Source organism: Colobus angolensis, unplaced genomic scaffold (genome assembly GCF_000951035.1).
Source record: "Colobus angolensis palliatus isolate OR3802 unplaced genomic scaffold, Cang.pa_1.0 Scaffold124, whole genome shotgun sequence".
Lineage (NCBI taxonomy): Eukaryota > Metazoa > Chordata > Mammalia > Primates > Cercopithecidae > Colobus > Colobus angolensis.
In genome coordinates, this window is record NW_012113586.1 from 46774 (window position 1) to 60705 (window position 13932).

The 13932-nt window shown below is 42.0% G+C and overlaps 1 protein-coding gene across 1 annotated transcript in view; it reads right to left on the bottom strand.

The window, feature by feature from the left end:
- The window catches only part of LOC105505254 (myomegalin), a 31432-nt gene extending 22772 nt beyond the window's left edge, over window positions 1-8660 (bottom strand). Inside the window, 5 exon segments of the mRNA XM_011933043.1 lie at window positions 1421-1949; window positions 3142-3261; window positions 3798-3990; window positions 4832-5267; window positions 8465-8660. Of these exon segments, the coding sequence (XP_011788433.1) occupies window positions 1421-1949; window positions 3142-3261; window positions 3798-3990; window positions 4832-5260 (1271 nt within the window). The 5' untranslated portion in view covers window positions 5261-5267; window positions 8465-8660.
- Between the last annotated feature and the right edge of the window lie 5272 nt (window positions 8661-13932).

Consider the following 13932-nt stretch of genomic DNA (forward strand, 5'->3'; position numbering starts at 1 on the left):
ACTCGGGAGGCTGAGGCAGGAGAATTGCTTGAACCTGGGAGGTGGAGGTTGTAGTGAGCCGAGATGGCACCACTGCACTCCAGCCTGGGCGACAGAGTGAGATTACGTAACAAAACAAACAAACAAACATAAAATTTAGTATGCCACTGTTCTTCAACTGTTATATACATGTTAATTATGTCCCTAGATAAATCATAAGGTCTGTGAGAATAAAGATAGTTCTGCATTTTATATTCCTTACAGCACCAGTATCACGCAGATTCACAGCAGTTACTCAATGAATAATTAGAATCATTTCATCCTAAGTCTAGATAGGACTTTTCATGTCTTCTGTTTTAACTACCACCTGATGCCTGAATTTCTCCTGTGTTATGATACTGTGGCTGACTGTATTTTGCAATGATGGCCATCACATCAACTCTCATACCATCAATTGATGGAACCCAAAACAAGAGACCCTAAGTGACAGCCACCCAGCTGAGCCCCGTCAAACCACAGAACCAACCATGAAGCATAATAAAATGTTGTTTGAAATCACTAGGTTTTAGAGTGGTTATTACTTAGCAATAGATAACCAGGACACATAACAAGATGAATGTCTGTGTTTTCAACACAAAGTATCAATAACACTTATAACTATGGCAAATAGCATTGAGAGCTTAATATATGCTAGGCACTATTCTAAGCACTTGTATTAATTTTTTTTTTTTGAGACAGAGTCTTGCTCTGTCACCCAGGCTGGAGTGCAGTGGTGCCATCTCGGCTCATTGCAACTGCCACCTCCCAGGTTCAAGTGATTCTCCTGCCTCAGCCTCCCAAGTAGCTGGGGTTACAGGCGTGCACCACCATGCCCAGCTAATTTTTGTATTTTTAGTAGAGATGGGGTGAAACTCTACTAAACCAGTAGGTTGGTCTCGAACTCCTGACCTCAGGTGTTCTGCCTACCTCGGCCTCCCAAAATGCTGGAATTACAGGCATGAGCTATCACGCCTGGCCAGCACTTGTATTAATTCATTTAAACCTAATATCCACTCTTTGAGATGGGTTCTCTTATCATCTTCATTTAATAGGTAAGGACAAAGGCACAGAAAGGTTAAGAAGGTTGCATGGGTAGTAAGCATCAGAGCTAGGAAGTCTGATTCCAGTATTACTACTATACTATACCATATACACTATTACTTTACTAATACATCCCTAAGAGGAAATCCCTGAGACCCAGTATCTCCCAGATACTAGGACATCATCCTATGCCCTCCTGGTTGCCTACCTGTCTTTTCCGCAGACCTATATCTGCCATTTAAATCAGTGTCCTTGTGAATACCCACACATGTTCTTTCTTCCAACTGCCTGAGCTACCCTACACCAAGCACGAACTTACACATTTTCAATCCAGAAAGTGCCCAAACAGTGTCATCCTTACCCAGGCCATGAGGCTGATCTCAGCTCCTCAGCCAGCTTCCCTTCTAGTCCATTTTTTGGGAGCTGGGCCTCCAGCTGGGATACTCTCTGGATGAGACTTTCCAGGTCCTTTTTGGCCTGAAGCCCTGGCGAATAGAAAGCCCCAGTGCCATCAGACAGCCACCCCTCATCCTCATCAGGGACACTATGAGATGAAGACCCCTCCAGGGTGCCAACAGCTCTCAGCTTCCGGGGTCTTTCCAGACTAGACGAATAATCACTTGTAACCGAGAGGGACCGGACCCGGCTCTTGAGGTTTTGAATGATCTTGTTGGCATTCTGCAGCTGGGCCTTCAGATCTTTGATGTCCTTTCGTAGGACCAAGATGTTTTCTGACTTTCCATATACCCGGAAGTCTTCCTGCTTCCCTAGCTGGTTCTCCAAGGGCTTCCTCTTGGAGGAACCAGCCAGCATTGAGCCCCGGCGCCCCTGCTCAGAGCACAGCCCCTCCATCAGGACCATCTCCTTGAGGCTGTTGTGCTCCTCACACTCTGAAAAAGGACAAAGATGTCTTCCTAAATAAAAGTTGGATGTGCTATTGTGGCCACTGCCTTTGAGAGAAGGCAAGTTTGGTCGTGAGGACAATAATTACTAGAGAAAAAGTTGAAGAAGTACTTTATTCAACCCTGAAACTGTACTAGGTATTCGAATACAATATTTCTTATCTTCCTTATACGTACCAGTTAGGTATCATCACCTTCTATTTTACTGACTGGGGAAACCAAAACTTAAAGAGAGGCAGTAAACCAGCTTGTTCTAGATCACTCAAACTAGCACATGGCAGAACCAGAATTCAAATCCTCCAGTGTCCTGTATTCGTTCCACACACACTGATGTTTCTTAAGACATTAACATGGCCTTATCTATTTAGGATGGCCACAGGAATGCAGGACAAGCTATTCCTGCATGCTGAAAGTTAAATGCTCTCTAAATTTCCCTATAATTTAAAAGTTTATTGGGTTACAACTATGTGAAAAATAGGCATAAGAAAATAAGACTTTGAATATATCAGCATGTTAACATCAGTGTATTAAGGCAGTGGTAGTCAGAATAAGAACGAATCCATGGCATTTTACCAGATGCCAGGCACTGTTCTAAAGCATTTTATAAGAATTTACTTATTTAATTGACATTGGTACCTGACAGGGTAGGTAGTTCCTTTATTACTGTTTTAACATATGAAGAAACCGGGGCACAGGAAAGTTTACAAATTGGGATATGAACCAACCAGTCTGGCCCCAGGATCTTTTCTCTTAACTGCCACACACTACACTGTCTCAAGAATGAGAGAGATTGTGTTTTTCTTCTCTTCTGGTTTTCAATGTGGTGGGTGGGCCTATAGTTGTAGTCCTTTTATAATGCAAAACAAAATTATTTTTAACTTAGGGTTTGCATGTTTCCAAAACCTCATCTGGTCTCTAAGCAGGTCTTAGTATTTCTATAATAGTCAGTTGGATAGAACTTTATATTATTATTATTATTATTATTATTATTATTAGCAGTATGCCAACAACTAATTGTAGAAATTCAAACTTATACTCACTCTCATTTTGGGTAAGAGTTCTCCTATTAACCTCCTGTCCTCCTCTTCCCCACTACTTGTCAGGTGTGGAATTGGCCAACAGTACCTAAATGTGACAGCTGACTCCAAGGAGGGGTGGGCCCCACACCCTGTGCTCTTACCGGGACTGGTGGTTTCCTCCCGTTCAGCCTCATTCTCGCTTCGGCCACAAGTCTCATAGCCCAGGTCCTGGAGGTCCACCTGGACCTGCTTGCTGTCCTGCTTTACCAAGGATTCACCTGCTTGGGAAGAGACAGCAGGTGTTACAGAATGTCTGAATTTCCCACATACGCCCTCAGCCTCAGTGGCACATACCCTAACCTTTTGGGGCAGGGAGGTCAGATCCACAGTGGGAGAGAAGCTTCTTTGAACTGGTGGGAGAAGAGACCACCAGCTCCAGGAAGCAGAATTTCTTTCCATAGGATGAGCCTGCATTTGCCATTGACAATCTCCCCTTAAGTCAGGGATTATATACTATCATCTCTAGCAGCCACATTGAAGCTGGCAAGTGCTTTATCCACAGGGGTTCAATAAATGTGGAATGGAGCTAAACTAATTTAGAGTCCCAAGACACCTAGACCTGTACTGTCCAATAAGAGAGTTAGTAGCCACATATGGCCACTTTATACTAAATTAACTAAAATTAAACAAAACCAAATGTCCAAGTAGCACTAGCCACACTTCATGTGCTCAATAACCACGTTATGTCGGTATAGAACACACAGAAGTTGTAAGACACACAGGCTACTTACTTTACTAGTAAGTCACAGTTACTTACTAAGTATAACTCTGTATTTCTCCAGCTCATTAGCCTGAGCAAAGACAGTGGCTTCTGATAGCAGCAGCTTCTCCTGGAGATCTTGATAGCGTTGTTTGCATTGTGACAGCTGGGAGCGTAAGTGCTGAGTGGACCCTGGTAGGCTAAATGCTGACTGAGGCCCAGGGTCATGAGGCTGGGACTGGTTATCCAACTGTGAAAGGGTCCAATACAGGGATCAGGACAGTCTGAGGTCACCCCCATGCAATGATGACCACCGCCCCTTCTGAACCCTGTGGACTTTACTCAAGTCTGTCACAGCACTTCTCATGCCATTTGGCAGTGACTTGTTTTCCAGATGGAGCTCCTGGAGCACTGGGATAATGTTTTCTTCATATCAGTATCCACAGCACACAGCACAGTGCCAATCAAGTCTACAGAGGAGCTCTCAGGAAATGTTTTCTCAGTGGTACAAAAGAGAAGGGGTGTAACCCTCCACTCATCTCCCCTCGCATTCTGTCCCATTGATTCTCTCAGAATCCCCGTATTCTCCATTTTACTGAATCTTCAGCATGGCTCCTTCCCTAAAGAGGATCCCAATAACCCATCTGAGGCCCAGGAACAGACACCTGTGATGGGCTGTGACAAAAAAAATGGCAGTGATAAGGAAGGGATGTCATTACATACCACTTGTCTGGGCTGCCTCCTAACTGATGCATCCCTATGTTACAGCAGTTACCACATCCTGTTAAAATTACTTGTTTGTGTGCCATCTTTCCCTACCATATTAAGTATCTCAAGGGCAGCCATTGGTTTTATTGCCCCATGCCAATGCCTAGTGTGTTATCTGAAAAATCAAGTACTCAAGAAATATTTATGTTATAAAAGCCTTTCTAAAGGCTGAATGTAGACTGAATATTATTATTACTGTTTGTGGTACGAAGAGACCCTTCTCTTGGTACCTCCTGATTCACATGGGAGAATGTTTTAAGATAAACACTGTCATCTCGAGCCCTTCTCCAATTGTTTTTCATTCCATCTAAGCCCACACTTACTTGGTGGGCATCCACTGTGAAGGTAGCCCCAAGGTCAAGTCTCTGGGGTCTGGGGCAAGGCCTCACATTCACATTCCCCTCCTCTTGGTGGTGGTGCTTCCCAGGAGGACCAACCAGTTCTGTGTTTATTCTGTCGATGGTGCTGGTCAGATGCACAAGGAGATCTGGAGTAAGTTTACTATTCCCTTCTTTGCTACTCAGCACAAGTTGTTCTTTGAGGAGGTTGATGATATTGTGGGCATTCTTCAGTTTTCCCTGGAGCTTTCTGAACTCAGCCTGAAGGCTACTCTCACTCAGACCCTCTTTGGCTACCACAGTCTCAACCATCACCTCGCCCTTCTCCTTGTCTTCCTCGATCTCCCATCCATCAGACATTGCTTCTCCCATCTGCTCTTTCAGCTCTGCATTCTCAAGGCAAAGGCTCAGCATGGTGTTCCTGCAGGAAACACACATAATTGAGGGCTAGGTCTGGTCCTGACAACAGTTCCTAATAGTACCTCTTATCCACATCTCAGCCCGTGATAAACTCAGACATACCCCAGAGCATGAAGAAACCTGAGACCTACAACAGCTCCCTCGTTTTATATACAAGAAAGTCAAGGCTCAGGAAGAGTAAGAGACTTGCCCAAACTTCCACAGCTTCTTGGTAGCAGCACCATCACTAGAAACCTTGGACTCAAGACATGCAGGCTAGTTTTCTTTACTTGTGGCACGCAGCCTCATATGTTCTAATTTTTAGTAGCCTCTGGAGTAAACAAGAGTACTTACACTGTTAAAAAATAAGACCTTTACTGTGACAAATTTATTGTTATGAATTCTACAGTTCTATTATTTATCATCAGTCAGTTTCAAACCATTGGGACTTAGGAACACGGAATAAATAAATAACACTAATCAGAACTATTAATACAATCAAAACGTACTTAGATAATTGTTTGCTTTATGTCTGGCTCACATGATAGAGATAATCTTCTTGAGAGCAGGACTGTGTCTGTCCTATTCACCTCAAATCCCCAGTGCCTACAAAAGTGCCTGCCACAAAAATCATTCGTATTTGTTGAAGAAATAAAATTGACCAAAACAGCTATTTTTCACCAAGACATTCCAGATAAATTCTTTCCACAACAACGAACTCATACTAGGGTTGAGTGGAAGCAAACATGGCTGTAACAAGTCTATTCACTTAACTTCTTTGAGCCTCAGTTTCCTTTTATATAAAATAAGGATGATAACACTACCTAGTGGAGTTAGCAGATGCTTAAATGCTTAAATGAAATTGCATATACAGTATGGCTAGCTCAGGGTCTAACAGGGAAGTCATTCAATCCCTGCTGTACTAGCTGCAGACCTGAGAAATACTAATAGCAGAATCCCATAAGGTGCTTGTTAAAAAGACTGTATAGCTAAGGCCTATGAATCCACATTTTACTTAAGTTCCACAGGTGATTTTTAAATTATTATTTATTTATTTTTTTGAGACAGAGTATCACTCTGTCACTCCGGCTGGAGTGCAGTGGCGATATCTTGGCTCACTGCAACCTCCACCTCCTGGGTTCAAGCAATTCCGCTGCCTCAGCCTCCCGAGTAGCTGGGACTATAGGCATGCGCCACCACGCCCAGCTAATTTTTGTATTTTTAGTAGTGAAGGGGTTTCACCATGTTGGCCAGGCTGGTCTTGAACTCCTGACCTCAGGTGATCTGCCCACCTTGGCCTCCCAAAGTGTTGGGATTACAGGCATGAGCCACCATGCCCAGCTTAGCTGGGCTAAGCATGCTAAACTGAGAACCCCTGGGCTACAGGATGCACAGGAAATGGGTAATTCACAACTTGAAGGATCAGCAGTGGGCTATGCACCTAGATTGAATTTCTCAGAATCCAGGAGTCTTGGAACCTAGAGCAGAGCTTGTCTGGTGTGTTTCTGGGAGGAAAATAGTATATAGGATACAGAAAGACAATCTATGAGATAGTTTCTCAATAAAGAAAAAGGGGATAGGCATTTTACCAAAACTGGGATGTGGAAGGGGGATAAAGTGGGCACATCTGTACATGGAAAAGAATATTTAATATTTCTAAACTTCACATTTAGAAAAAAGTGATGTTTTTAAATACAAACATGTAGAAGAAAAACTCAACAAAACCTTCTTGAAAGGAAGAACAATGCATTAGATTCTACCTTCTACAGTATCAGTGATTCTGTAGGTTGGGTGGAGGGTTGAACAAATCAGAGTTTCAGGTTAGTAACAAAGGAAAATAATCCACAGGGATATCTACAGATGGTTTGATTGTAGGTTCAACAATAGAATCAAAAGAGATGTACTGTTCTTCCCTATGACAACTCAATGAAGTTTACACATACAAAAATTTAAGTAAAATAATATGCTTTAAGTAGAACTTGAGGAAAATGTTATTATGATAATTCAGAGCAAAATAATCAGCATTAGAACAACCACAAGAATTTTTTTAAAATTGTTTGACAAAGTGTATAGTATAGAAACGAGGTTTAGATGTTAGAAATTGGGAGCCACAGACTATTATGCAACCTTGAGCAAGTCACTTGAAACTTTCTAGGCCTGAGTTTCCTCAGCTATGAAACAAGGACATGAGGCTAGATGCCTAGGTCCTTTTCAAAGTGCTAACATTATTCGGGGAAGATTAAGTGGCAGGTAAGGTGCAGGGAAACAACAGGGCATGATTTAGAAGTTGGACAGCTGTACTCCAAACAGGCAGTGATGATTGTAGTCCTGGGAGTGAATGAATAAATGGATCAGCCCTACAGTATCAGCATGTTCTCCAAGTATCTTTTGTCAAAAAGCCATCAAAGACAGAGTGGCCAGTCTAACCAGTGAATGAGCTATCTGCTATTTTTGTAAAATTACTAAAGCAGCAGAGATGAAGGGGCCTTGACAGAAACCCTCTGGCCGGGCGCAGTGGCTCACGCCTGTAATCCCAGCACTTTCGGAGGCTGAGGCAGGGGGATCACGAGGTCAGGAGATTGAGACCATCCTGGCTAACACAGTGAAACCCCATCTCTACTAAAAATACAAAAAAAAAAAAAAAAAAAAATTAGCTGGGCATGGTGGCAGGTGCCTGTAGTCCCAGCTATTCGGGAGGCTGAGGCAGGAGAATGGCGTGAACCCGAGAGGCAAAGCTTGCAGTGAGTCAAGATCACGCCACTGCACTCCAGCCTGGGCGACAGAGCGAGACTCTGCCTCAAAAAAAAAAAAAAAAAGTCCTCCTCCGTGGACTGTTCTGGTTCTCTATACAGCAGTGAAACACAGTAGGTAGCAGGGATTCCTTACATGTTTCAGTCAATTAAAAAGAGCAATACTGGTCATGTAACAAGGAGGTTTCCACCATGACTGTCATATGTGTAACTGGCAGATGCACAATAATAGTGGGCATTGTTATACTGAATTAAGACCAGGATTATTTGAGTAACAGAAAGTGATTACCATTAGCCAATATTACTTACTTTTATCTAAAGAATTTGTAGAAATATTAATACATTTCTGCCTGGGATATGGACCAAGTAGCCCCTTGTCAGACGGATGCCTTGGCTGCAGCAAGGCAAGGCCCTTGGCTGTGGTGCCTCACGACCCGCAAGCTCCCCTTCTCTGGGAAGAACATCCTACCTGATGTGGGACACTGAGGAGAATCCTGCTTCCTCAATTTGAGCCTTTAGCTCCTTCAGTTCCTCCTCAGCTTTCCTCTTCTCTTCTAAGTGCTGGTGGATCTCAGCCCTCAGGTGGAGTATTTCTTCCTGAAGACACTTGTTACTGTCCCCTCCCACTGGGGAAGGAGGGGAAAAAGATGGGTTCTGGGTCTCCACAGTTGCCAGACTTTTCTCCAAAGCCACCTTGACAAGCTAAAAGAAAATCATGGTTTGAAGAAGTTAGGCCAGTAAAGAGGACCCAAGAGAAACATGAGATTGCAAAGGCAGTTCTCAGAACAAAAACAAACAAAAAAAGCAGATCTAAAATGAACTCCCTACCCAGAACCTCCTTAGTCAGGCATAAGGGCACTGGGGACTGGTTTGGGTGGGAAGGACACACCAAATGAGCAGGAGGAATGGAGGAGTGGAGCAGGAGGAATGGAGAACAGAAGAATCCAGAGATGGTGAGGGAGAAAACAGGACTGGAGGGTGTGAATGTGGTGATTCTTCTCTTCCCAAGAAGACAGAGTCCTGCGAGTTTTCTCACAAGTCAGGAAGCTTCATCAGCTCTGCAACCCTTGAGTCCTGGATGGCGGGAGATGATGGTTTAAGGTACCAGGGCGCAAAGCCTAAGGCCCTGCCTGTAACTCGGACTCCCTCAAGGACAGCTGAGAGGGAGGACTCGGGGCACTGGGGAAACAGTCAGCAGACGGAGTCACAGAATTAGAATAAGGTGGAGCTACAGGGAAGACAACACCAACCATTTCATCGGCAGCAGAAGAATCACACTCTGCAGCTACTGGGAGGTACACGTGGAGCCACTCTGCCAAGCAGCTGACCTCACTTTTTGGTTATTATCCGTATGCTGATGCTGCCAAACTCTCTTTACAAATCTCAGCATGTGGAAGAAACAGAGGGAGGAACAATTGCCCAGCACCTTTCTATTTCTCGAGGACACTCTTGAAGTTATTCATCAATGTTTTAATTAAAGCAGATCTTATGGCTTTTCCTCAAATGGGAATTTGTTAACTTTTAGACTTTGTTATTGTTCATTTTGGGCTTATCTTTGGTTTTTTTCCCATGCTCTTAAAAGTGTAGAAGTCAAAATCTGAGTATGATAATCTACTTAGCATATGACTAATTACTTTAGTACAAGGAGCTCCTGCCTGTCTGTCCAATATTAATCTAAGTATGTCCCAATGTCACATTGGCTTCTTTTTCTTCTCAGTGGCAGCATCTGGAGCTTTTACTTAACTTCGGGTCAATTTTGACCTCTGAATTTTCCACCCCTCGCCCACAGCTGTTGCTGGGTCGTGTTGTTTTGTTTTATCTCTATACATATTGTGACTTGTAATTGTCACTTATAAATTCATTCTGGATATACTGAATCATTCCCCAATTATCCAAGTCATCCAAATATTTGATGTGCATTTCCACAAATCATGTAGTGGCCCACTGATTGGGGATGATTTGTAGAATTAATTATATGCTTTATATCTCCATTCAGGTCACCAATACATTGAACAGAGCAGGGCTGAGAACAGCTTATATGGATCAATGATCGACAGAGCTGCTGGGGTTGGCACAAAGCCACTGACTTTTGCTATTCCCCAAAACAAAGTATGTTCAAATCTATGTCACAGGTTTGTGGCAGGGTTGATTCACAGTATGCATGTGCAATGGTGTTCAGTAGCATAGCAGTTGAGTTTGTGAAGACCTGTGTACCCAGGTCAAAGAAGAAACATCCTTAGACAAAGCCACTAAATTCCCAGGCACCCAGTCTTACTTGGGCCTTATGAGCCAGAGATTTGGTAGGCTCCTGGGAACGTCTGTCTCTAAGACTCTGCTGGCAGGCTTAATCAGGCTGGTGGCCATCTCCATATGTGCCCCCCAGCATTTGTGACAAAATAAGGGAAGGGGGACCAAATAAAACCACTTCTGAAAGCTTATGATCCCATCCCTCATTTAAACTATGTGATGTTGCCATTCTATATAAACTCTTTCCAAGTAACTTAACTAAAACGCACTTTGCCATTAGTCTTGAGTGCGGGCACAGCATTTTTCTTTTCTAGGCCTTAAGGGTTCCTTCTGCTTAAAAATAATATCTAACTTTAATGAAGTTTACCGATTATTAAAGTGCCTTCTGGATATATGTTACCTTGTTCTATTGGTTTCAATATATCTATTTTCTTTAAAAAGAAAAAACTATGAACCATGAATGTTAACACCAGAAAAACCTTAAGGTACATCTGATCTAATTTCCCAGTTTAAAGTGAGAAAATCAAACATTGCCTAGGGATCTGATTTTTCCCCAGGCTAATTTACATTTTCATATTTCCATCTCAAAGCAGACTTTCTTTGGCTAACTTTAAGTTTTAAATGTAAATGCCTGAAAAGTAACTCAGGATCTAGCCTTTTCATTAGTTTTGATCATGTATGAAAGCAAATATTTCTTTCCCCCAAATGAAACCCCAGGGCTTCCAGTATTTGTAGTGATAGTGTGAATCCATTAGGTCTATTTTTAATTATATCTCTCTTGGGTTTTTTTTTTCACATTTCCTAACTCACTTGTGATATTGCTTCCATATAATTCAACTTTTTGTGCGCTGGGTTCCCATTTGCCCCACAAAGGCCTATGTGCAAATCTGATATCCTGTTTGAATGGCACTGTTTTCTTTTTACCCTATTGTTTCATATCTGTCACAATGTTAAGTCAGTGCTCAACATTAAGGCATTAAAAATGAGCTTTTCTCAAATTCTCAGCATCACTAATCATTAGGGAAATGCAAATTAAAACCATAATGAATATCATCTCACACCTGTTAGTTAGAGTGGCATTTATCAGAAAGGTGAATGATGTGTTAGAGATAATGCAGAGAAAAGGGAACACACACATTGTGACTAGGTATGTAAATTAGTACAGCTGGTGTGGAAAACAGTATGGAGTTTCCTCAAAAACCTAAAAATAGAATCTACCCTATGATCCAGTAATCCCATTTCTGGGTACGTATCCAAAGGAACTGAAATGAATATGTTAAAGGTATATCTGCACTCTCATGTTCATTACAGCATTATTCAAAATAGTCAAGATGTAGAACCAACCTAGGTCCATCAGTAGATAAATGGGTAAAGAAAACGTGGCAGATAATACACAACAGAATACTATTTAAACTTAAAATGTCGGGGATACGTCCTGTCATTTGTGACAACATGAATGAATCTGAAGGTCATTATGCTTAGTGAAATAAGCCAGGCACACAGAGACACATACCACATAAGCTCACCTATATGTGGAATCTAATAAAGTTGAACTCATAGAAGCAGAGAGTAGAATGGTGGTTATTAGAGGCTGGTGGAGTAGGGAGGGAGAGTAAAGGGAATTGTTGATCAAGGGTATCGACAAAAAGAGTAGGTCTTAAGATATACTGCATAGCAGGGTGACTATAGCCAATAAAATGTATATTTCAAAATAAGAGTAAATTTCCAATGTCTCACCATCAAAAATGGTAAGTAGGCAAGCTGATGAATACATAATTAGCTTGGTTTAATCATTCCATATTGTTTGTGTGTGTATATATATGTGTGTGTGTATATATATATAAAAAATCATATCATACCCCATAAATGTATACAAGTACAATTTGTCAATCAAAAATAACTTTTTTTAAAATAGCTTTTTTCAAGTTTATCACACTTTGTCTACTAACGTCTGTTCTTCGTATTTGAATCTTGATTATTTTTTCTTTAAGAAGTGGGGGGTCTCATTATGTTGCCCAGGCTGGCCCTGAACTCCTGGGCTCAAGAGATTCTCTTGCTTCAGCCTCCTGAGTAGCTGCAACTATAGATGCACACTACCTGGGCTTGAATCTTTATTCTTGATTAACTTTTTCTCCATTATAAAAATTCACATAAAAAATACAATGGTTGGTTACTCTAGTTTCTTTCACAGCAATTTCATAGGTATTTATGATAGATCTTACATCTGCTTGAGAATAGAATTTCGTGGGAGATAATCTAGGGAAAATTACTATCATGGCCAGACGTGAGGCTTCCTGAGGTGGCTGAGTCCAAAACATAAGGAGGAAACAACTTGCATTGGCCAAAAGGTGATTCTCACCTTGGAAGAAAGACAAGGTTGGATGTGTCTGTTAGGGAAAGTGTATGAAGGCTTGGAGTAGGAAGGGAGCTTAGTGTCAAGTAAAAGTTTACCTTCCAAGGACGTAACAAGGAGAAGCTCAAAATCTACCTTAAGGGACCACTTCCCTGGAAACAAGCAAACAAATTTTGAGAATCTGGACACAAAACAGTTACGGCAAAGTAAGCTTTATTTAATTGGTAGCAGGAGAGTCACAACCTCAAACTCCAGAAAGATGAAGTAAATTTGCAATGATTTCATACCCCAAGATTCCTCCTACCCAAAGCTGAAGATGTATTTTCAAGGAAAGGCGATAGAAAGAAAAATGGTGCTTACTCAAGAGATTCTTCCATCCAGCAGGAACATACTTTGTCTATTATGAGTCAAGCCCTGATCCAAAGGCTTAACTCATAATTACACTAAGCATGTCTCCTATGCCAAGTAATGTGGCAAGTATTGTGAGGGAAATACAAATGCTCTAACGTAAAATGTTCATTCCAGGGTGGGCTGACCTTCTCAATATGGGGTCTGGTCAGATTCTCCATTCTAGGCTACAGGAAAGAAGGCTGAAGAAGAAGCAACTTTACAACTCAGTTTGCCTACAGTTGAGAATTAGAGCAAATGACTTGCAATACCAGGAGCACTTCAGACCATATCAATCAGAATCTGACTGTCTTCATATCTGTGTCTCCTGTTCATTTATTCTGAAGTTAATCCCGTCCCACAGTCATTATAACCATCAGTGACCAGACAACCTTCCCAATCTAGCTGTCTTAGAGTAGACATTTGTTCATCCCGCAGGTCCCTCTCTCTCACCCAAGATCCTCAATGAAATCAGAGAGTGAGGACAGAGGGATCTGTCTGGAGGGACAGAGATGTATATAATTAAAGACACAACCATTAGTAAGGAGGACTCAGGAGAAGCTGTTCAAGTGAAAGAAAAAGTGGAGCTCATGCAAGCATTCAAGGGAGCAGGGAAGGTCGGGTACAGCTATAGCAACAAGAAGGTTGATCCTACTACAAGAAGGTGATCCAACTACTATAAAGAAACTGTTGAGAACATGACATATCCCAGACAACTACTCATGTCCCCAAGTGCCAAATCCCAAAAGATTTGAGGACGCTCACTTGGGCTCTGCTTATTGGTTGATTCGATGTCTCCTCTTTTTCTTATGCAGAAGACATACAGGCAGACCCAGAAAGCCTCATTTCTTGTATAGTTTTCCTAAAAGCCCCAAGAAAGCTGTCACTGGAAAGTCCAGCTGCTTGTGTGGGACACCTACCAATGATTCACTTTCTCCTTAAGAATCATA